General features: G+C 43.5%; 1 protein-coding gene across 1 annotated transcript in view; it reads left to right on the top strand.

The window, feature by feature from the left end:
• Positions 1-25,322, top strand: part of LOC124605628 (luciferin sulfotransferase-like) — a 282,265-nt gene that overhangs the window by 130,810 nt on the left and 126,133 nt on the right. The window contains exon 2 of the mRNA XM_047137444.1: positions 7,149-7,360. Within this exon, the coding sequence (XP_046993400.1) occupies positions 7,156-7,360 (205 nt within the window). The 5' untranslated portion in view covers positions 7,149-7,155. The remainder of the gene's footprint in view (positions 1-7,148; positions 7,361-25,322) is intronic.

The following is a 25,322-nucleotide window of genomic DNA, read 5'->3' on the forward strand; positions in this document are numbered from 1 at the left end:
AAACAAGGAAGAAAGAGTTACCATTGTGTGCAAGATAAAGTGAGAGTCTGTAATAACACGGAAATTTTATATAATACAGATTCATGTTTACGTAATTTTAAATTGCACCAAACAAAATAAAATAACGTTAGTACAAAATTAGTTACGGCTTACCCGTAGTTTTTGTATGCTCCAAAAAGTCGGTATTTCCGCTTTATACCACACTAAATTCCTGTTTGCATATAAAACAGCAGGCTTTAAAACAATTATCTTTCACAGAACAAAGCCTGGAATATGTTTATTCCCAACATGAATGGTAAATACAAACGCTTTTAGTTCTTTTTCCTCGGGGGAGATTTCGTGTTATCTTCATCGCTACTCATATTATGAAATCACAAACTCCGAATCTGAGCAGAACGAGGCTCACGTCCTTTAGTTTAGAGTTATGTGGTCCTTACTCCAGATTACCGGCTTGCCGGCCGGCAGAGCATACTCATGAAGTAAACGCTGTTGCCGGTTTGCTTGTTTACTTTTCCATCCCATAACCAGAGAGCGTAGGAAAAGCAGTGACGTGTCGGACGAAATAAATTAGTTTGACTACCACCGCAAAAGTTAGAAAAGTACCGGTTGAATGCCAAATAATACGGAACTAGAGCTGGAACAAAAAGAAAAAAAAAGTCCAAAATACGGGATTTCCCGCGAAATACAGAGTAGTTGGGAACCCGATTCGGATATAATGAAATAAGTTGCTGCCGTCGTAAATAGTGATATACATCATTTTTAGCTTTGTTATTGGTGCGCTACCTGCATTCATGTCATGTGTTGAATGTAATTGCCGGCCTGTGTGGCCGAACGGTTCTAGGCGCTTCAGTCTGGAACCGCGCGACCGCTACGGCCGCAGGTTCGAGTTCTGCCTCGTACATGGATGTGTGTGATATCCGTAGGTTATTTAGGTTTAAGTAGTTCTAAGCCTAGGGGACTGATGACCTCAGATGTTAAGTCCGATAGTGTTCAGAGCCATTTGAACCATTTTGAATGTAATTTGCTGCCAAATGAATTGTTATCGAAGATACTGGCAGTATCTTCTCTGCGTGAAAGAACAGTTTGTGCTACCGACAGCGTACATAAACAGCGGTGGCGAACAAAGCATCGTTTCACACAAAGGATTGTAAGTGATGGGTGGAATGACGTGACACAGAAAAATGAAAACCGTGAATCGTATGTTACCAACAGTTCAGTAAACCTTATTGTTAGGTTGGTGCAGAAGTTCGTAGTGTTTGTGGTTTTGCATCCTGATATTCCGTTCGCTATGGGCTATTGTATCAGTTGTTATTTTTTTATTTGTAGTCCACTGTTGCTGCTTGAGTTTACATATTATCATTTTGTCATTGGGAGATAGTGAGTGGAACTTGAAAACTGAGTGTCAAGTGGAGAAAACGGAACATTTCCGATATATTCTTCTGCTTTTCATTAGAGGAGTGACAGCAGTGTAGGTAACCAAAAACATTTGCGCCATGTATTGGATAAAGCTATTGCACAAGGCACGGCAAGAATATGGTTTTCTCGTGTTAAAGAGGATCGTTTTGACATTAGTGACTCTTCAAGTCCAGTAAGAACTTCGGGGTTTGATGAAGATCGTTTAAACGCTTAGTCCACAACGATTCACGTCAGTGTACTCGAGAATTGGCCAGTGTTATGAACTGTGTTCATCCCACCATCGTGCTAATGTAATGGGGGACACTAAAGAATCACGTGTATGGGAACCGCACGCTATAAGCCATATCCAAAAAATGAGCTGGTGGCTACATGTGCCTATGTGCCTATGTGCCTTTCTGCTTGCTCGTCATCAGTTGGCTCGCTAGAACCACCTTCCGTTCCTATCCTGTGTAGTTAGTAGTGACGAAAAAATGTGTGGTTGGGCTGCCGTAAGGAAAAGAATGGAATGGTTGAGCCCAAAGAAAGCAGCAACTCCATCCACACAATTTGTTATGCATCTAGTGGAACAGTGACGGCGTAGTGTCCTATGAATTGCTTCCCAGAGATGTATCCATCACCGCTAACGTTTATTGTCAAGAACTAAGACGTTGCATACGCAATCCATAAAAGCCGACCAGGAAGACTGCGTCAAGTGATGCTACTCCAAATATCGCCCGCATGCATTCTGCTAGACTGATAAAAACACTATACAGGAGTTGAGTTGGGAAGTCACTTCGAACCCATCTTACGCTGTCATATTTTCACTTTTCCGCTCTGTATCGAACAACTTTCAGGGAACCTCCTTTCAGGATGAAGATACGCGAACATCTCTCGATGAGTTCTTCACCTCAAAACCGCGTGATTGGTACATTCGCTCAATCTAAAAGTTACTCCGTTGTTGACAGACTTTTAGATAGTGAAGATACTATATCATCGATGACCAAAGTCTCTGCTTATGTGTATATGTTGTGTTTACTAAACTTTTGGGAAAACGGTACGGACATATGCACTATATTAATACTTTTTCTTTATCACCTTCCAGGAAGAGATAGCCGAGAGAAATAATCTGAACTGTTTGCAAATCAACTTAAAGCAGACATTACTTCTTCATGTTCAGTTAAACCTGATGGTCTCTACATATTCTAGCTTTGTTGTAGTGTGTATGCGATCAAGTACTTTCATCACCAATTGCTGATATGGTGTGACGTCGAATGAGTCATTCTTTACAAAATACAGAACATACCTTATTTTATATGGAGTGTTCGGAAATTGTCGTTACAAACTTTCTGAACTTGTACAGATGAGTGAGTACATAAAGGTTTGAATAGGATTTCACTTAAGATGTTTAACTCATCCACTTCTGTTTTAGGAATTGAAGTAGGCGTGACGCAGAACAATTGTTGTGTAACAATTAATGAAATATCTATTTATCGTTTAATCACATTCGTTTGTATTAACAATAAATCATTACATGTTTAAATTATTCCAGGCCAAAAAAAAAGACCCAGCATACAATACGTACAGAACAGTACTGATGCATTACAACAAAGGCTCTCTGTGTCGACCACATACCTTGTTCCAGACATTGTATTTACGAACCATGTTATGGTCGCAGTCTCCGTCCCACCCGGTGTCTCTTCAGTTTCTAGTGCAGCGCCCACAACTCGCGACAGTAGAACTCCTTCTGCCTCTACAGGAGTCTCTCAAATTAAACTTTACATGCGACCCCAGATCAGGTGACCGTCTGGTGTAGTACACGTGATCCTGTCTACGCTACTGAATACCAGGTCAATAAACTCTGAGGTATTTCTCTTTCCTTCAGCAGACGTCGATGCGTTAAAAATCTGAATAGAAACTGTCGTCGAACGGAAACGGTACGTTTCCTGACATAGGTTCCTGTTCAAAATACGAGGGACATTTAGTAAATAATGCACCGGCTGCTATTACTGTGGATTGTTTGATGCAACAATAATGAAAATTACGTGAGATATATATGGGGTCTTGAGGAAGATACACGTGTTTTTGTTTGTTCGCTGTATACTCTAACATAAAATTGGCGAGAGGTAGAAGTATCGGGTACTATCAGTGTTTAAGACAGCAAAATCCCGGCAGAAATGCTCAGTGCGTTAAGTGAAGTTTGTGGTGAGTTTAACTTAGTACTGTTTCAAGCTGGTGAATCGTTCTCATGTTTATCGTATAAACGATAGTGCAAGGTCCGGAAGGCCAAAAATGTCAACAGATGAATGAAGTGCAAAACTTGTGGCAGACGCTCTTGAAGAAGATCGTAGTGCGACTTGTGAAGCTCTCTCAAGCCACGGGAATTGCCCCCAACATCAGTATGCCGTTTTTTGACAAATGATTTGAAGAAGAGAAAAACTGGTGCAAGGTGGGTCCCACACTGTTTGACGGCTGAAGAAAAGCAGAAACGCGTGGATATTACAACCACACTCAAACAACAATTGGACCATGAGGGTTAAGGACTGTTGTGTCGAGTTGCGCTATTGATGAAACATGGATTAAAGAATTTGAACTGGAGTTGAAATCAGAGTCCAGTGAATGGAGAACTTCAAATTTTCCCCGTCCAGAAACATTTTGATGCTCTCAATCAAATCTCAAGTTAATGATGATTTTTTCTTATAATCAACAAGGAATCATTGTGACAAAAGGAGTCCTGTGTGGAACAAGTATCACAGCAGTGTATTGTAACTTGACGCAAAATCTGCGCAGAAAAATGCCCAAAATACTACCCCAGCTGCTCGATGCTGGGCCACTATTTCTCCTCGACAATTCTCCCCTGTACATCGGCACTGTTGTAGTCCAAAAACTGGGCTAATACGGATGGGAAGTGTTGCCTCATCCTCTCTACAGCCCATACATGAGTCGACCAGACTTTGATTTGTTCCCGAAGTTGAAAAAACTTAATCGTGGACTTTGTTATGTTTCTGTGGAAGTGCTTTCTACCACCATTACCCGAGCCATCTGACAGATGAACAGAAGTGGCGTCTTGGATAACAGAGCTTCCGAGACGTTTGGAATCAATCATAGAGATGCAGGGAGACTATATTGAACGACTGTGAGGAGATAAAAAAAAGTCTGAGTAAAAAAGAAAGTGTGCATTATTAATGAACTGCTCCTGTATGATGTACTAGCTTCCCTCTACAAGTCGTACAATGTTGTAACGGAAATTTCCGAACACCTTGTATTGTCTGTTAATTTCTCAAAATTCCAGAACGATTGCTGTAGTTAAAGGTGTTTCTGAATCACTACCACAACGTCTTGACAATATTATACACTTTAGAGACTATCAACGCCGCTGTTACAATTATTCATGTTAGAGAAGAAGTAACGGCGCTTAAGACTCAAATTTCTGTGCCGTTCTAGGCATACGGCATAACCATGTTGTTGTTGTGGTCTTTAGTTCAGAGACTGTTTGATGCAGCTCTCCATGCTACTCTATCCTGTGCAAGCTTCTTCATCTCCCAGTACATACTGCAACCTACAGTTTTCTGAATCTGCTTAGTGTATTCATCTCCTGGTCTCCCTCTACGATTTTTACCCTCCACGCTGCCCTCCAATGCTAAATTGGTGATCCCTGGATGCCTCAGAACATGTCCTACCAACAGATCCCTTCTTCTGGTCAAGTTGTGTCACAAACTCCTCCCCAATCCTATTCAATACTTCCTCATTAGTTACGTGATCTACCCATCTAGTCTTCAGCGTTCTTCTGTAGCACCACATTTCAAAAGCTTCTATTCTCCTCCTGTCCAAACTATTTATCGTCCATGTTTCACTTCCATACATGGCAACACTATATACAAATACTTTGAGAAACGACTTTCTGATACTCAAACCTATATTCGATGTTAGCAATTTTCTCTTCTTCAGAGACGCTATCCTTGCCATTGCCAGTCTACATTTTATATCCTCTCTACTTCGACCATCATCAGTTATTTTGCTCCCCAAATAGCAAAACTCCTTTACTACTTTAGCTGTCTCATTTCCTAATCTAATTCCCTCAGCATCATCCGACTTAATTCGACTACATTCCATAATCCTCGTTTTTCTTTCGTTGATGTTCATTATATATCCTCCTTTCAAGACACTGTCCATCCCGTTCAACTGCTCTTCCAGGTCCTTTGCTGTCTATGACAGAATTACAATGTCATCGGCGGACCTCAAAGTTTTTATTTCATCTCCGTGGATTTTAATACCTACTCCGAATTTTTCTTTTGTTTTCTTTACTGCTTGCTCAATATACAGATTGATTAACATCGGGGAGAGGCTACAACCCTGTCTCACTCCGTTGCCAACCAGTGCTTCCCTTTCATGCCCCTCGACTCTTATAACTTCCATCTGGTTTCTGTACAAATTGTAAATACCCTTTCGCTCCTTGTATTTTACCCCTGCCACCTTCAGAATTTGATAGAGAGTATTCCAGTCACCATTGTCAAAAGCTTTCTCTAAGTCTACAAATGCTAGAAACGGAGGTTTGCCTTCCCTTAACCTTCCTTCTAAGATAAGTTGTAAAGTCAGTATTGCCTCACGTGTTCCAACATTTCTACGGAATCGGAACTGATCTTCCCCGAGGTCGGCTTCTACCAGTTTTCCCATTCGTCTGTAAAGAATTCGCATTAGTATTTTGCAGACGTGACTTATTAAACTGATAGTTCAGTAATTTTCACATCTGTTAACACCCGCTTTCTTTGGGATTGGAATTATTATATTCTCCTTGAAGTCTGAGGGTATTTCGCCTGTCTCATACATTTTGCTCACCAGATGGTAGAGTTTTGTCAGGACTGGCTCTCCCAAGGCCGTCAATAGTTCTAATGGGATGTGGTCTACTCCCAGGGCCTTGTTCCGATTCAGGTCTTTCGGTGCACTGTCAAACTCTTCATGCAGTATCGTATCTCCCATTTGATCCTCATCTACATCCTCTTCCATTTCCATAATATTATCCTCAAGTATATCGCCCCTGTATAGACCCTCTATAACATCCTTCCACCTTTCTGCTTTCACTTCTTTGCTTAGAACTGGGTTTCCATCAGAGCTCTTGATATTCATACAAGTGGCTCTCTTTTCTCCAAAGGTCTCTTTAATTTTCCTGTAGGCAGTATCTGTCTTACCCCTACTGAGATAAGCCTCTACATCCTTACATTTGTCCTCTTGCCTTCCCTGCTTCGCCATTTTGCACTTCCTGTCGATCTCATTTTCTAGACGTTTGTATTCCTTTTTGCCTGCTTCATTTACTGCATTTTTATATTTTCTCCTTTCATCAATGATATTCAATATCTCTTCTGTTACCCGAGGATTTCTGCTAGACCTCGTCTTTTTACCTACTTGATCCTCTGCTGCGTTCACTACTTCATCCATCAGAGCTACCCATTCTTCTTCTACTGCATTTCTGTCCCCTATTCCTGTCAATTGTTCCCTTATGCTCTCCCTGAAACTCTGTACAACGTCTGCTTTTGTCAGTTTATCCAGGTCCCATCTCGTTAAGTTCCTTAAAAGACATAACCATAGTCAGTGCATTAAAACGAGCGGACAGCATTGGCACTTTGTATGCCCAACTGTATTCGTTTGTCAGTCACTTTTGATACCATTTTCCAGGCGTATAGGAGCAGCCGCTGAGGTGTTGTGCTTCGGCTGGGAAGGGGAGTGTGTGTGCCTTATGTGCGCTGGTTGTCTGCCGGCAGGCGCGCCATGTCGCTGCAGCTGGAGCAGCTGGCGGAGCCGGCGGCGCTGCGCCTGGCCGCCGCCTGCCGCAGCAGGGTGTACCCGCCGGGCGCCTACCGCGTGCGGCCCAGCGGCTGCATCGTCACCGACCTCTACCCGCAGCACGCGCAGGCGCTCAGGGACTTCGACATCTACGAAGACGACCTCTGGATCGCCTCCTACCCCAAATGCGGTAGGTTTCTTCGGACTGTTCACTACACAATGTCTATGCTTCCTGCTACAGGCATTTGCGTCCGTCTTTAAATTGTTGTCCCTATTCTGCTAACGAGAAGACCATGGCAAGTTCCATAACCCCATTACCCGAAAAGTTTACTCAATGCACTAGGGGTCAAAGTGTGCGAACACGTATCTCCGTTTGTCAATAGGCCCTCAAGCATTTCTCAGAAAACGACGTTCAAAGTTTTCGAGGCACTTTTTCTACCTTTTAGCTAATACGTATTTCAAGCGGAGCGGTTGCACAGACAGTAGCGACGAGGCTTCACGATTTTTGCTAACCATGTTCGAACCCAGATTATTATATTTAGTTTTCTTTTCAGCTTACGTACCTGTATCCGTAGAAGATTACTACACGAATATTGTCCAGTGTATATTGAAATAACGTTGTCTTTATTCACCCAGTAGCTTTAAGTCTGGTGAATCAATTAAACAAAAAAACAATAAATAATTGATAAATTTACTTACAACTCTTTTCAGTGAAATTTCTGTAGGGTATCTGTGTATCTTGTTTCGTAGACAACTACAGTCGCCAGTTTCCCGTGAAGTGATGGTCTGCCGCGAAATTACAGCCAATGCTTGAAATCTTCAGCAATGTAAACGGCACTTATTCCTAAGAGGAGATTATACGTAGAAATATCGCTGTAGTAAATCTGCCCTCACGTGATCCTCGTGGTGTTTGGAATTTCTATGTTTCGAACGCTTCTTCTATCGGTGTCATTTAAGACAATGCACTTGATCTTCCTGAAGAATAAACATAAGATTAAAATACACTGCCGGGACAGTAATTGTTATATACTTTTAGAGGTACACAATTCACTCTAAATCCTTTTAACAGTGCTTATGGAGTACGTGAAACAATTACATCTACAGACAAATAGCACAAGCTATTATGAGGTACCAGATATCAATCCATGCTGGAACACTCATATTAGTACTTGGTGTAGCAGCCACTGGCGGCAATGCAGGCGTGGACTCTGGCATCCAGTCGATCGTACAGATGACGAATGTTGTTCTGGCATGCCTTAAGCACGACCTGTTCAGGCAGTTGTGTGAGAGTTGTTGGTTGACGAGTGACACGTGTCACTTCTCATCCCATCATATCCCACATCGTGCCATCCAGGGAAGGTGCTGCACATCTTACAGAGCAAGTTGAGTTTCACGGACTGTACGGGGCTGAGCTTTATCCCGTCGGGGAAACACATCACCTTCACGATGCACGAGCGGCAAAAGAACGGATCTAACAACGTCCTGTAGGTAGTGACCGCTGCTTAGCGTCCCCTTCAGAAACACCAAATGACTTGTAGCTTATCGTTCCCCAGACCATAAGGCCTGGGATTGGACCAGTATGTCCTAGACAAATGCATTCTACGAGACAACGCTGGTCAGGTCTACGTCGTACGCGCAAACGACCGTCATTTTCCTGTAGGTAGAATCTGCTTTCATAGCGGAAGACCACAGCGCGCCATTCCATCCCTCAAACGATCATCTGACGGCACCAGACGATGTTGCGGCGTGAGGGGATGACGGGCTAGAGGTTCGTCTGCCAGTAGTCGCACTGTCAATAACCGGTTCGCAACACTTCATGTTGACAAGTCTGGGCTCAAGAGCCCTCTTATCTGTGCCGTGGTAACTGTAAGGTCTGTCGCTGTGGTCCTTGCAATACGACGCTGGGGCCTGTGCTGCGTGGACGTCCAGAACCTCTTCTGCGTGTGTGAGAACGTTCACGTGACCACTGATACCAGCATCGTTTCACAATTCACACAGAACATACAATTTGCGGCCATCCCGCAGTTCGACCCATTTCAAACTCGTTCACCAGGAAAAACGAGTGCATCTCCGTTGCATGGTTCCAGCCTTCTGGCTGCGAGCATTCGCTGCTAAAAGATAGACACAGATGGCGCTCTGATAGCTGTGCCACTACACTACCTGTAGGCGGACGACGTTGAAGTCATTATCAGTATCCACCAGATTGCATACGCCGACATCGGATCAAAATTGACGTCGTCTTTCCAGGTGTACTAATTTTTTTCCGGCTGTGTATAAGAATTAATATAAGAATTGATATAAGAATGATATTAAAATATAAAAAGATTGTAATTCCTCAAAATACAATCCACACTTATATTATATAAGTATGACACTTATAATGAAGTCCAGCTAAGATTTTACAATTAATATATCGCCCATGTATCCCCCATCTTGATAGGAAACATTCTGCAGTAACCTTCTATGGACATGGGTAGACAAATGGAAATAAAATAAAATAAATAAAAACAATAATAAGATTTCGAACACGAGGATCGAACTTGAGAATTTGCAACGACAGCCACTGTACCACTATTATTACTGAAAGTAACGCGCGCTAAAAGCACAGAAAATGCGTCGAAAAATTTACCGTCGTCATCTCAGAAACGGTCAAGTATCTACGGAACAACCGAGACACGTGTTATGTTATTGTGACTCCTCTTCTATTGAGCGAAGTTTATGGGAAATCAGGTTGTGGCAATTGCCTTATTATCCTCGTATATTTCAACCTGGTTAATTGCGTGTTGTAACGCATTTGGATCGCTGTACAGCAGCGCTGCTGCTTAGAATGATTCCAGCTGCTTAGAACTATTCCAGTTGTACTTGATAGGTTCCAGGAGCTATGTGACACCAGATGTCAACTCACAGGTCAAGCAGTTCATGTGATTTACGGACCGACGATTTGTTGGCCAGGATTTTGCACCCGACAGCGTTACATAGTTATACCATCAGGTGCATTTGGTAGCCAGCAAATCAAAGACAGTTCACCATCCTAAGGCCACTGTAGCACGATTGTGGGGGCCTTGTGACACGGACAGTTATCAATCGCAGCATTGTTCACAACAATGATCACGGAACCCGCACTGGTCAAACTGCATCCGATAGCTACCACAGGAACCATGGGAGAACAAATAAATGTCCCCTAAAGTACAGAATTGACCTTCGCCCTAGGGATAGTGTATTTGAAGAGTGATCAAAATGTCTTGGGTCCAAGTTTGGAACACATGGAATGTTTAAATTTTAAATAAAAGTCATCATCAATGACGGACAAGAACTACCGGCATAAGGAATCACCCTGGTTCTGCCAACGGCCTTCTCACAGTGCGCGGAGGAATTGAAAGAGATTCAGGGTCACACTCTTACCGTTGGGTTGTGAATCTGCCCGTAAAAGGCGGATAACTCAGTAGTGTTAACAACACGAGGATGAAGAAAGCTATGGAAGAGAATGACATAACGTGGATCCACACGAAAAGTGGCCTGTACGTGAAAAAGTGCCATGATGATCTCTCCATTGGCAGTAGATTCAGCACTAGACCCCATTTGGATCCACGCGAGAGAACTCTCAAGAGGGAGGCGACCATGAGAAAAAGATGGACTAACCAACGATGGGATAGCATTGTATGAGGCGTAGCATGGAACGTGAAAAATCTATGGTAGGAAAGCCGAAAAGTCTGGAAACGAAAATGCAAAGACTCAGTCTACATCTTATAGGTATTAGTAAAGTGAAATGCAAAGATGAGGAAATTTCCGATGAGACGAATATGGGGTAGTATTAACAGCAGCAGGAAATGGTACACGGGAGTACAATTCGTTGGTATAGGAAAGTATTGTGTCTTCCTTTGCAGACTGTGTGGTTCTTTAGTGAGTACAGGAGCTAGGAACAGATGCCCTTCATGAATAGAGAATTCAGATTTTAATTTATTCTACATCTAATAAGAAATAGTATAAATCATATACAACTTCGTTGCTATATTTGCAGCGTCAGTTGCTAAGAGTAGGTTTGAATGTCGAAATATATACAGATGCCAAACATTTATAAATCCGTCACTCTTCAGTATGATGTCTATTCAGAAGGCGTCGAGTCCCGGCCACTGTGAAAGTCTATAAATATTATTCAACTGCCAAACACACAAAATGGGAACAGTACATGAATGTTCCAACTTAAGCACACCCGCCGCTGAAACTTCGGAGAGAGGATGCTTCCATCTCATTGGGGCGGCGTATAGGGTGCCTAAGGGATGCTGTGTTCTCGAAATGCTATACAACAATTCAAGCAAATAACATTAGCAATTTTATTTCTAGAAAGCAGATTGACAATACTTAATTTTTTATTTACAGCAAATGTCGCAAGCAAGGGGCGACGGGCAAACAGTAAATGTTCTGCGCTGTAGACAAAGTCCAAGTAAACACTTGATATGGATCACTACAGTGTGTTCAGCGAGTGCCGGTCTAAAACCGTCCACTGAGCCGATCTGAGCGCTAATGTCCGGCCCAGGCTTGCAGGAGCGGTGCCTATATTCACTCGGGTTAGAGTGAGCTCCTGTCGTGGCGCGATCCTTGTCAGCGGGCTATTGGCTGACGTTACCTCACCGCCTTCTCTGGCCTTCGTCGTCTTCGTTCCGGCGCTAATACGTACGCCACAATAAGTACAGGCATACATGCCAAAATCCCAAGCAAACATGAAGATATAGGGAAAGTATATGAAGATATACAACGGGCAATTTACTGTCTAAAGCGAGATTAAAATCTAATAATGAGAGAGAATGTACGGGAAGAAACGGAAGAAAGTGTTATGGGAGAATGTAGGTTTTTCGGTAGTAACAAGGAAAATATTTTGTGGTAAGTTCGTATGGGACCAAACTATTGAGGTCATCGGTCCCTAGGCTTACACACTACCTAATCTAACTGACGCTAAGAACAACAGACACACACACACCCGTGTCCGAGGGAGGACTCGAGCCTCCGACGGGATGAGCCGCCGGAACTGTGGCAAGGCGCCTCAGACCGCGCTGGTGCCGCCATTGGATACCCCGCGCGGCTAACAAGGAAGAGAACTGCTCCACTACAAACTTCAGACCGTAATACCGAATACTCCGTTCAGGAAACTAAAGAGCCAAAAGTTTACGCACAAAGACCCAGAAACACTAAAAAATGCTAGCTGGATTACATCATGGTCAGACTAAATTCCGGAATCAGATAAGGCGTGCCTAGGTGCACATATACTAATGTTGGATTTAAATTCAAGAGGATCTTGGGGACGAACTATCGTGTAATGAAGTGGTATACTGAAGTTCTAGACTTTCCGAAAAACATCATTAACACAATTCGGAAGCCAGCAAGGGGCTGTAAGTAATAGAGCTATCACACAGTTAGCTTAACACCACATGTATCAAAGCTGATGATGAGATTAAGATAAAGAAGAGTGGAAAACAGAGCTTACGATCTTGCAGCTGACGATCAGTTTGGCTTTAGGAAAGACAAACGCACTGGAGAGGAAGTTTTGAGATAGCGTCTGATAGTGGAAACGAAACTGAAGAAAAATCTAGAAGCTTTCAAAAGCTTTGTCTTCATGGAAGGAATTATTCTCCAGTGTAAAATGCAGCAAAATGTTCGAAATTCTGAGAAAAACAAATGTAAGTTATAGGGAAAGGGAGGTAAAACACAATGTATAAAACACGATCAAATACGTATGGAAGTCCTAGAACGAAGGCTCGGAATAAAAGGGGTGTATGACGGGGAGGCAGCCGTTCATCTCTGTTGTTCAGTGTATACATCGATGAAGAAATGACGGAAATTAAAAAAAAGGTTCAAGAGAGGGGTTAAAAAATGAGGTGAAAGGATATCAGTGATGATTCCCACATGACATCGATATCTGAAATGGAAGTGAAGAAGATTACAGGATCTGTTGAATAGAGGAAACAGCTGATTGAGGGTAAGCTGAAAGAGGTTAAAAGTACAGGGAAGTAGCAGAAATGAGAATAGCGAGAAATGTAAGAATCAAATTAAACAGATGTTGATAATTATCAGTTTTGTTTTAAAGTTTCTCGCGAAGTAGATGAAGTTAAGGAATTCTGGTACCTTGGAATCAAAATAACCCATGGCGGACGAAGCAAGCAAGACATAAAAGCTGACCAGTAGAGGTAAAGAGAGCATTCGTAGCCAAGAGAAGTCTACTGGTGTCAAACATAGGCCTTAATCTCAGGAAGAAATATCAGAGTATTTACGTCTGGAGCTCGGTATTTTACGGTAGTGAATCATGGACAGTGGGAAAAACGGAGCAGAGGGTAAAAAATATACGGGAAGGCCGACTGGAGTACATCCAACAAATAGTTGTGGACTTTGGGTTCAAGTGCTAGTCTGTAACGCAGAAGTTAGTAAGGGTGAGGGATTTGCGGCACACCACATCAGATCAGGCAGGAGACTGGAGATAGCTGGTTGCTGTGGTCGAGTGGTTCTAGGCGCATCATTCTGGAACCACGCGCCTGCTACGATTGCAGGTTCGAATCCTGCCTCGGGCATGGATGTGTGTGGTGTCCTTAGGTTAGTTAGGTTTAAGTAGTTCTATGTCTAGGGGACTGATGACCTCAGATGTTAAGTACCATAATGTTTAGAGCCATTAGAACAATTTTTTTAGACTGGAGACAAACAAAAGGAAGCATAATATGTGTCTTGACACGAACATCTATGTGATGTCCAAAAAACGTGATACATTCGACCAGGTGCCACGTCTCCATTCATCTACAGTTTAGTCTCGATGAACCCGTTACACTGCTATCGTAAGCGACGGTGTCGATCGGTCAGCATGCGAAAAGGTAAGGGTGTTTTGTTGCAGAGTCTCATGTTCAACATTGCGGGCTGATCAGCGAGCTCCTAAGCTATTGTGCCCACAAAAGCATTGTACTCGGTCGTCGTATCTGCCACAGATCGCTACCTGTCCTGATCACAAAACGGACAACAGAGGTGGCGCGGTGGTTAGCATACTGGACACGCATTTGGGAGGACGACGGCTTAATCCCGTGTCCGGCCATCCTGACTTAGGTTTTCCGTGATTTCCCTAAATCAGGCAAATGCCGGGATGGTTCCTTTGACAGGGCACGGCCGACTTCCTTCCCCATCCTTCCCTAATCTGATGAGGCCGATGATCTCGCTGTATCGTCTCTTTCCCCAAATCAACCCAACCCCCCAACAGAATGGACAAGCCTCCGACCACCACGTTAGGGATGGTGGTTGTCGCTGAAACAACCGGTTTTTGGTTATACCGGTTTATTTTCTTCTCCGGATTGTTACAACCTGTTAAAAACGCTGAAAGTAACATTTCTGAAATAACCTATTTCCGACTTTTTGTTTCTATGATTTCCAACATAAACCAAGTATGGAAAATTCCAAGGCTCTGTCAGACTTTGCATTGTACTTTTCAAAAAACATAGAATCAAAATATAAAAACAAAATACGTAAATAAGAGAAAACGCAGACCCTCCAACATTAGCTGCATTTCCCGGAAAGAACTAACAGCTTCGATACTACAAAAAATCCACCAGTATACTCCTACTGACTCTAGTTTCTTAAATCCCTGTTCAAAAATCACGTATGAAGTTATGATCATTCGAATATTTGGGCATTCCGAATTGTCATAGCTGAAGGGTGAAAAGTGAGATTGGTGAACTCTCTCTTTCGTATTGTCCGTTTCCAAGGGTTACTGTCAGATAAAAGCATACGACAAGAAATGTGTGGGCAGCTTTAGCAAAAGGAGGGATCTGTTGACCGGTATCCTGAAACATCAAGTGATCAACGTTGACCGGTATCCTGAAACATCAAGTGATCAACAAATTTGTATAAAAGGGAAGTGTGGGAGGGGAAGGGGGAATAGCAGAGGGAGATAAAGAAATGAATACAGTAAGCAGAATCGGAAGGATGTTGGCTGCAATAGTTATTTGCAGATGACGAGGCTCGCACAGGGTACAGTAGCATGGAGGGCTGCATCAAACCAGTCTTCGGACTGAAGACCACAGCAACAACATGTAGACATAGGCAGCAGATGAACCACTTTCTAGTTTTATTAAAAGCTGTGAATGATGTGTGAAGTTTTTACTTTATTACTGTTGCCACAACTTCCTTTACCTTATCATTTCACAGAAATGGCAGACATATATCCGACCTGTAGAGTTTTTTTTTTCTTTAATTTTTCCGACTGGAAAAACCGCTTTTAGTCACATATATAGCTATATATTTTAAGAGGAATTTGAATACAATTGATTTTTTGCTGGCTAAGCGAAAAATCGTCTTTCAATGAGTTCAAACGAACAATTTAGATACTAGGCATAATATAACATTTACCAGGGGCAACTACATGACAACTCTTAAAATTTCAATATAAATTAAACCAGTGGCCAATATTAACTGTCCACTCTGTTCATAAATATTTTTCCGATAATATGTTGATCTGTGAGTCCATCAAAAAGAATATCTTTCAAACCTTGCAGAAGCCACAGAGCGACCTACTTGAACTCAATTTTTTTAAAATGTTGTATTAAAAGACCAAAAATCTTAACACCACGTCTGTGGCAAACTGGTACAGCGGTTTCATACTGGGTTACTAATAATATCTAAGACCAAAGAAATACAGAAAAATACCAGTTACTCAGAAGTGAATACTGGTATCGGTTTTAAACAGTCGGTTTTATCTACCCCCACTCCACATTCTGCGAGGAGGCTCTCGATAGTAGGGAGCGAACAGCCAATTATCTTTGGCATTTCCGAGATCTTCATTCCCTGGAGCTAGGCAATCATAATTCTAACAAGAGTTTTACTAATGTAATAACATGAAATGATATTTGTTGAATAATTTAAAGTTATTTGGAGATGTGGGCTTTTCAACACGAAGTGCCAACAATTTATGGTGTGTGCCAGTGGTCACACGTAAATCATTGGCAGCTTAAAGTCTTCGAATTTCTACCATTTCAGGGGTAGGGAGTACTGGAATCTAGTGGTACACAAGCAGTTGATATAGTGTATATCCTTTGACTTGTCGGGTTTTAAAATGGGGCTACAGTGTGTGAGTGAAGCAAATTTCACTAGGGAGAAAAGTGGTACAGAGGAAGCAGCTTTTGTAATAAGTAACTACCATCAATGTGAATAATTAGCGCTCTCTTCTGAGGAGGAGTTGTAGACAGCACTCGCGATACACTGGGAATTATTCATCATTCTATAAATATTAATAAAATTTTGACAGAATTAAGCGGTACCAACTGTCTTATTGACTCATACTTTCGGGGTTTAATAAGAAACCTACGAAAACTAAATATCGTATACTTCTCGTCATTTAAGAAGTTAAGGCATTCGAAGAAAATTCTTTTTTATTCAAAAGTTTAACTGGGCACTAATGATGTCGATGGTGGCAGGAGAATTTTGGGTGCTAGCCAATATCTGATTCCACTCAGACGTAATAGTCTCTGAATGATTTGGAGCCACTGTCCTATGACCACCTGTGGCCAGCCTAATACTCTCGTGGTAGACAGCGCCAATTATACTGAAAAAAAGGCCTCGCCGATCTATGCACTGTGCACCTATCGTCTTCCCAAGAAAGCACGAAAGCTCTATAAAACTGCAGTAGTCGCGGCCTGTCAGCTACCCAAGACCTATGACTTAGATACTTTATAATGTTCGGTGCGTTCAGGGTTCTTGCTGTCAGGTGTCTGAGGTGTGGCAATCATGACAAGTTGGATTAGAAAATGAAGTCCAGATACCTCATTGAGTCTCTGAAATGTGGAGTGGTGTCCCTCATAAGCAAATCATGTAAATTAAAAATACTAGGAGCGCAATTAAAATGAACACACACACACACACACACACACACACACACACACACACACACACATACACACTATCTGCAGAGAACTGAAAACCCGTCCACGCACACCACTCCTCTTACCTCTGCACTGAAAGTTGCAACTGATGGGTTGCTGTCGCAACACTGGAGGACAAACAGAAAACAGCAAAATGATCTACAGATAAGGAGCACCGTAAGGGTCTCCGTGCTGTACACGTGTTACTCTTTATAGCTGTGACAAAGAGGGTAACACCTAAAACGCTACGATGAAGATCACCATTCTCCTACTCAGAACGACAGTTCGTCACCAACTCGAGATCTAAAAAAGCGCTTAGGCAGGATGTACCATATGAAAGTGTGGAGGTGGCCACAAAAGCGTCATTGATGGAGTTGCACGAGAATATTGTGTCTCCAAGTAGTGTCATACGCCTTACTAGTATCGATGAATGTGCGAAGATAGTGATATTTACGTAGGAAAGCCTGCTGAACAGTAGGGTTAGGTTGTCGATAGTGAACCGAAATCTGCGGAAGCCATACTGTGAGCGGCTGAGGAGTTTCCTGGTCTCTGACGACCAGACCTGGGGAGGTTAACCATTCACTCCAGGGTCTTTTGTACACAGGTCGTTAAGGCGGCGCTCCGGTAACTACTGGCAGTCGTCCTGTCATTTACTGGTTTGAGGAGACTTATCAGAATTGCCTCTCTCCACGAGTTGGGAAAGTTGCCTCTCTGCCATACAAAATTGATATTTCTTTTGACGCTGTTGGCAAATGTCGAAGCATGCAGTACTGGATTTGGTCGTGACTGGGTGCAGTATTAAGCGTCTCCAACAGTGCCGATTCCAGCTCCAGCATGGAGAAAGGGCAGTTGTAAGATTCAGAATTGGGGGATCGGAAGTCGAACTTGGCCCTCTCTGCAGTCGCATGGTCACGCCGAAAAGCTGGATACTGGATGGCATCGGCAGTAGTCGCTGCAAAATGCTCTGCCACCAATTGATCAATGCCTCCGGTTGTTGTTTCCAGATACCCCTGTTTCGGCACTGCTCCTATTGGTAAACAGTTGAGTTTACCGGAAATCCTCTTGACGGTTTCCTATGCTTATGTGGAACGGTTGATTGAGTCTAGAAACCTTTGCCGTGACTTTTCTTGCGTTCCTTAATTGTACATTGAGCATTGGCTCTCGCGATCCGAGACTTTGTGAGGTTGTCTGATCTTGGGCTGTACTTAAACCGTCAAAGAGCCGCACTCCCGTCCCGGTTTGCTGAGCAGCAATCTGTAGTAACCAAAACCAACTGCGGGAACGCCTTGGGCTGCGGATCAGAGCCGCCAGGCGGGGAAGCCGCCGGCGGTGGAGCACGCACCACCGACTATGACCGACACAACAAGGAAGAGATAAACAACGGAGGCCTGTGGAAACCACAACACCAAACACCGACAGTAAATCCACTCAGAACCAGAGCCAGGCAAATGTCAACAACGAGCAACGACCAGAACGCAGTACCGACGAGATAGAAACGAAATCCAGAGCGAGTACCAGACTGACTGGAGTAGGGCAGAGCGGGTCTCTATATACGAAACCGGAGGGAGCGGCTATTGGCCGCTGTCTGCACGTGGCGTAGCGGTAGCGCCCTCGCTGCTCGAGAGCCGCTGCGCGGAATAGCCGCCGCGGAGGCGGAGCCCTCTATGGGCTGACCACGTCCATTTGTTCTGGCGCGTGTTCGACTTCCGCGGCGGAAGGTACTAGACAATCAGTGGTTCATCAAGGAACAGGATGCCTCCTAAGACGACCTGAAGACTCTGGGATCGATAAGTCAGCGGCATGATGGATGACGTGTGTGGCGTTGTCCATGCATTTCTGGATGCTGCCGTGGTGTTCAAACACAGCTAACGTGCTGCACAGTGTCTAGTTAGCCCTACTGAAAATACATTTTGGAGCTTCTGGGCAAGTAACGCTCAACCCATGAGACGAATGCGGAGTGGGAAATGGTCACTGTAATGAAGGTAATCACTGACTTCCCAATGAACAAAGGACGCGAGGACTGAGGAGGAAAACTAGATCCTGATCGCTGAGAATGAACCTGTAGCAGCACAGAAATGAGTGGGAGTGCCTCTGTTGAGAATTCACGGTACGTGAGGCGTCATGATTCTCTCCAAAACATGACAGCGAGGGCACGTATAAATTGAACCCCACAATATATATTGGGCAGTCCCTGTAGGAGAAATGGTCGGGGCAGTTGTGCTATAACACCTATTACACCCTCAGAGTCGGTCACATAGCGTAGAAGTAAATATAGCGAACAAACTGTTATCCTCTGAAATACATGAACAGCAGCTGCAGCTGCTTGTATCTCATAAGTTAGGGGGAGAGCAGAGGAGAGATACGCTTTATTTAAAAACAAGGCGACACATTCCTTGGCCCTTTCCTGAGATAGGCCATTTGTGAAATACAGGGCATAGTCCCAAAGAACAGGGCATCAGACGCTTTGAAATTAATTTCCTGCAACCACAAGCACAGCAAGTGTCCTGATCCCATATGCGTTCCATTACAGAATAGGAGCCACCAAGCATAGGGGGTAGCATTTTCATCCGCACTTTCTGCCGTGAAAGGGAACCCAAAATGGGTCAGTCTTGGAGCGAGATGATTTCCCCAGTTCAACATCGAGTTCCATGGCCTCCAAAGAAGAATCGAGAGTGACGTCAGCGAGGATGACGTTGACGTCGTCCAATTTTTTTAATTCCTGATTCAATCAGTGGTGTACGATTTGCCTTTGTTTTTTTCCGTGGGAAGGCTTTGGTGCCACGACTACGACTCTGATTGTGGTGGCACTTTACGTCGTCCCAAACTGAATCTTTGGAGGGGATCCACAATGTCAGCAACCGTGGCCTTTTCTGAAGTTCTGGGGGAGGGACAGGCTTCGAAATGACTGCAGCAGCACACGTGCATATACAAACACGTAATATCTGTGTAGTAGCATCGACTTCTTGTACTGGCTGTTTAACAACTGAACCAAACGAGGTAGCGAACGTTGAGGGCAGCATGGCTATCTACATAATTTTGGCCTCACCATACAGAATATAATTTTTAGTCATAAACTTTTGAACCTTCCGTTCTTCCAGATACATGCTGCAGTCCCGACTCCAGGCAGGGTGAGCTACTTGTCAATTCAGAAAACTCAGCGGAGATGACAAGGGACATCTTCATGGGCGGCCTTGCTACACTTGCCATACGTAGCTTCTCCGTGACACTCAAGAGTGGTATGTCCAGAGCGCTGGCATTTGAATACACGCATTCGGGTGGGAACATAAGGCCACAACATAGGCAAAGGAAACATGTTTTAACGTGCTCACGAAGTTGTGCTTTTAAACACCAAGATAAACGAGTCAGATTTCAAGAGATCTCCATATCCACAGTCTTCATGATGTTTTTCACACCAATTATACCTTCTGGAGCCCATTCATCTTTCAGTCCTCCCTGGGTATTACCCACCATATCCCTGCACGTAACAACACCTTGGCTACAATTCATGGAGATGTGCAGGTCAATTTCAATGTCATATTCCCAAATGCATTAAGCTTTCTATAGGTTCTCAACTTGTTGGGAACTAGATGGTTCCACCAACAACGTTCCATTACGCAATCGCTTAACTCATTTTAAAACGCCAACAGTGCCTTCTCTTTGAGTATAGAAAGGGCCAACTCTTTCGAAGCTGTGCTCTTCACTTTTTACTATTAAAAACAAATTCTAGAATGAGATTTCCAGAATGGGATAATCTGCCAGGAAGTTTCAAAAACACATTCTGGTTGCCACCATGTGCTCTGTTACTAAAATTTTGGACTTTACTCCTGAGTCAGGAGGACTGGCTACACGAGCGCTGTTATTTGTTTGGTATTAGTACCGAGGTGTTAGTATCTAGCAGTGGCACACCCTTTCCGCAGGGAGGGTGAGGAGATAATTTCGAGGGTTGACTCTCGGTTCCACGACCAGCTGGGGAAATAAAAGTCCACCTAGACAAAGCCCCAACTGCTTAGGTAAACCTTATACAAGTGCGGCAGGATCACACAGATTGCCCACTAACGACTGTTTCACCTCAACAGCCATGCATCTCATCAGAGCGCAGCAGTTCTTGAGATTGAGAGTTTCTTGTAGAGGTTTTTACCACCCTCGAGATCCAGGCGGTCTAGCAAAGATCCCCGTCTCCTGTGGTACATAACGTCCCACTGCCACGCTGCACAGTGGTCACTGGAGCATGCCTAGAGCTTACGGTGGCAGTGGACTGGCAGAGCTTATCATTCCATTGCTCAGGTACCCTTGGATCACAAAGCCCGTACCCAGCATACGAATGATGTGCCCCTGAGGGCTCCAACTGAAATGCTTAGAAAAATGAAGCGTGTATTCGGTGACGGCTGTATCGATATCACTGATAAGCGACGATGGGCTGTTGGTGCTCGTAACGATGGAAATTGTGGTGCTTATCTCAACGTGTATGAAAGAGTTTGTAGTGGATAACCAGCTACGGCATACGGCGAGACTCATCGCAATTGGGCTGGTGAAGTCATCAGAGGAAATCGTCGGAAAACGCAGACACAGATCTCAGATAAGTGTGGCATAACACCAGAGCGTCAACAAGCCATCATTGCAGAACTGTAGTAAAGAAAATTTTGTGGACAGTGGGTGCTTCGAATATTCATTCATGACATGAAACTGAGGATACCGGACATCTCTCAAAAAAATGTCTGCCTTTTGAGCATAGTGACAGGTAATGAAAGCTAGTTGAACCATTTCTAACCCGAAAACAATAGAACATCAATGGGGTTACGCCACAGTGGATCACCTACGACGAAAAAGTTCAAAACCGTGTCATCAGCAGGAAAAGTCGTGCTCAAAGTATTGTGGGTGTCCGAGGTGTGGTGCATTTTGAATTCAAGGCTAAGTCCTTAAGAATGAATTCCAAATGCAAAAGGGTGTCAAAACAACCATAGAATTAATGAGACGTACGTGATACTGGAATACTATACATGCAGTAAGAGTTTCGTTGTAATAAGAACTTATTGTTGCAAGAGAACATCGATGCCTTGATGATTTCTAAATCTCTTATCACATGCGAGAATAAATTAAGCAAAATGCAAATTTTGTGACACCGTTGACTACTCGGGAGAGAGTACTGTGATCTCATTCTTCTTCCCCACACCACAAAAATATATTTCATTATAAAAAATGACGAGCTCGGTGACATCATTTAGCTTCTATGATCGTTAAAAATTTGTTGCTCACACAGATAACTCGTCACAATGCCCAGCAGAACATAGAGACAACTAATCCTCGTCCTGGGCATATTTAGGGATGGCCTGACTTAGCTGCCACACCCTGGCTATCATCGAATATTATATATTTCTTGATTTATATAGTACAATTAAATAGGAAAATCATAATAAATGTCCATTGAGTACCACCTCCTATTCCATTTGAGAGTATATTCATGAGAAATCTGAAAATTAATTTATTGTGCAATAATGTATGTAATATTAACACTGTCATACTAAAAGATTTCACAAAATTAAGTAATTGTGTTGCATACTGGCATATCACTACAAACAGGGACCTAAGTACACATCAAGTCACGTAATCTAAAATTAAATTTCTATGGAGCGTCCCATTATACACACATCGAAAACAGTTTTGCATCATCTCGGTCCCTGAGTTCCGAAACCTGTACAGAAAATTGGAACAGATATCAACATAAACATTATTTCCGCCCGTTCTATTGCTCATGAAAACCACACACTGCGTGACCTTCAGAGGTGGTGGTCCAGACTGCTATAGACACCGGTACCTCTAACACCCAGTTGCACGTCCTTTTGCATTGATGCATGGCTGTATTCGTCGTGGCATACTATCCATAAGTCCATCAAGGCACTGTTGGTCCAGATTGTCCCACTCCTCAACGGCGATTCGGCGTAGATGTCTCAGAGTGGTTGGCGGGGCACGTCGTCCATAAACAGCCCTTTTCAATCTATCCGAGGCATGGTCGATAGAGTTCATGTCTGGAGAACATGCTGGCCACGGTAGTTGAGCGATGTCGTTATGCTGAAGGAAGTCATTCACAAGATGTGCACGATGGGAGCGTGAATTGTAGTCCATGAATACGAGTCCGCCGCCTATATACTGTCGACATGGTAGCACTATCGGTCGGAGGATGGCCTTCAGGTATCGTACAGCCGTTATGGCGCCTTCCATGACCACCAGCGGCGTGCGTCGGCTCCACATAATGCCACCCCAAAACAGCAGGAAACCTCCACGTTGCTGCACTCACCGGGCAGTGTCTAAGGCGTTTAGCCTGACAGGGTTGCCTCCAAATACGTCTCCGACGATTGTCTGGATGAAGGCATATGCGACACTCATCGGTGAAGAGAACATGATGCCAATTCTGAGGTGTCCCTTCGGCATATTATTGGGCCCATCCATACAGCGCTGCATGGTGTCGTGGTTGCAAAGATGGACCTCGCCTGGGGCGTCGGGAGTGAAGTTGCCCATCATGCAGCCTACTGCACACAGTTTGAGTTATAACACGACGTCCTGTGACTGCACGAAAAGCATTATTCAAGATGGTGGCGCCGCTGTCAGGGTTCCTCCGAGCCATAATCCGTAGGTAGCGGTCATCCACTGCAGTAGTAGCCCTTGGGCGGCCTGAGCGAGGCATGTCATCGACAGTTCCTATCTCTCATTGTATCTCCCCAATGTCCGAACGACATCGCTTTGGTTCACTCCGAGACGCCAGGACACTTCCCTTGTTGAGAGCCCTTCCTGGCTCGGACCGCGGCATTGACCGTCTAGGCATGGTTGAAATACAGACAACACGAGCCGTGTACCTCGTTCCTGGTGGAACGACTCGAACTGATCGGCTGTCGGACCCCCTACGTCTTATAGGCGCTGCTCAGGCATGGTTGTTTACATCTTTGGGCGGGCTTAGTGACATCTCTGAACAGTCAAAGGACCTATGTCTGTCAAACAATATCCACAGTCAACGTCTATCTTCAGGAGATATGGGAACCAGAATGATGCAAAACTTTCAAAACTTTTTTTGATATGTGTATTATGGTGTAAACAGGAAATGCGAAAGACTTCCTTCAAAATTATCAGCGAATCTTCAAACAATAGAAACACCTGTGCACCGTTGGGCCGTTTCACAATGGTTAAGAGGCTGGTCTGGTCTGAGTCACTGTTACAAATCCTTTTCCGCGAAGCTGATATAGGGGTGCTAAAGAACTTTATTATTGACCCTGGAACAATTATAGGGCCTGTTGTTAAGCGCATCCCAGTGCAAACGATGAAATGTGCATTACGATTACTTAGTATTCGTATTGTGAAAAACACGAAGAAAAAGAGAATGAAATAAACCTCGCTGTGAATACTGAAACTATGTCTTCGCACTGAAGAAGACGTCTCATCTTATTTACGCAGAGGAAAATGAAATGAAGCTGTCCATGACAGAAGACAACATTCTAGAGAAAAATATTTTGTGAAGTAAACTTGAATAAACAACTTTGAAAAGTGCACAAGAAGACTTATATCAATATTTATTGTCTGTTTATAGCAGCACATTCTCTCATATTACATTTAATCTCCAGTACTGCATTACAATACACCGTACATTTTAAAAGATTTTTATGATATTTCTAATAAACTTAGCTAAGGCATTTAATCTTCACTGCAAATTGTGTTGGTTTTAGTTTTTCCCGTGTGAAATTATGCTAAGCAGTGATTCTGCCGTCGTCATAACCTCTGTCTTGCCATTTCCAATCATTACTTCCAGCCTTGTACTAACAAGAAAGGAAATTGCGTTTGTTGAAGTTTCCCCGGCGGATCGAATATTCCCGCGTTTTCCGGGGGTTGTGTGCGATGTTTTCAATTCGTGTTCCGGTATTTCGGCTGACAACCTTTCAACCATTCTCAAGACTGGTCGTTTGTAAGTCACTATATGAACTATGGCGTAAATGCTCATGCGTCAGAGATAACACTGTAGGTAAGAAGAGCGTCAGTCATAAATTACGTAGAGCAGAAACTTCTCTGGAGTTTGCCTTCAGATGCACAGAACTGATTTTGTGTTGTCAAAATTCATTGCCACCGTGGTCACGTTATCTCGGGACGGCGTTGGTTTGTCAGTAATGGGACGTATAAATTTTGAACGTCATTATATCGACACAATAAACAGATTCCCTTCGTAGGTGTTGTGAATTTGGATTGGGCGGATTGTAGACACTATAAGACTTAGCACTTGATACCTGCCATTAA

Source organism: Schistocerca americana, chromosome 3 (genome assembly GCF_021461395.2).
Source record: "Schistocerca americana isolate TAMUIC-IGC-003095 chromosome 3, iqSchAmer2.1, whole genome shotgun sequence".
Taxonomy (NCBI): domain Eukaryota; kingdom Metazoa; phylum Arthropoda; class Insecta; order Orthoptera; family Acrididae; genus Schistocerca; species Schistocerca americana.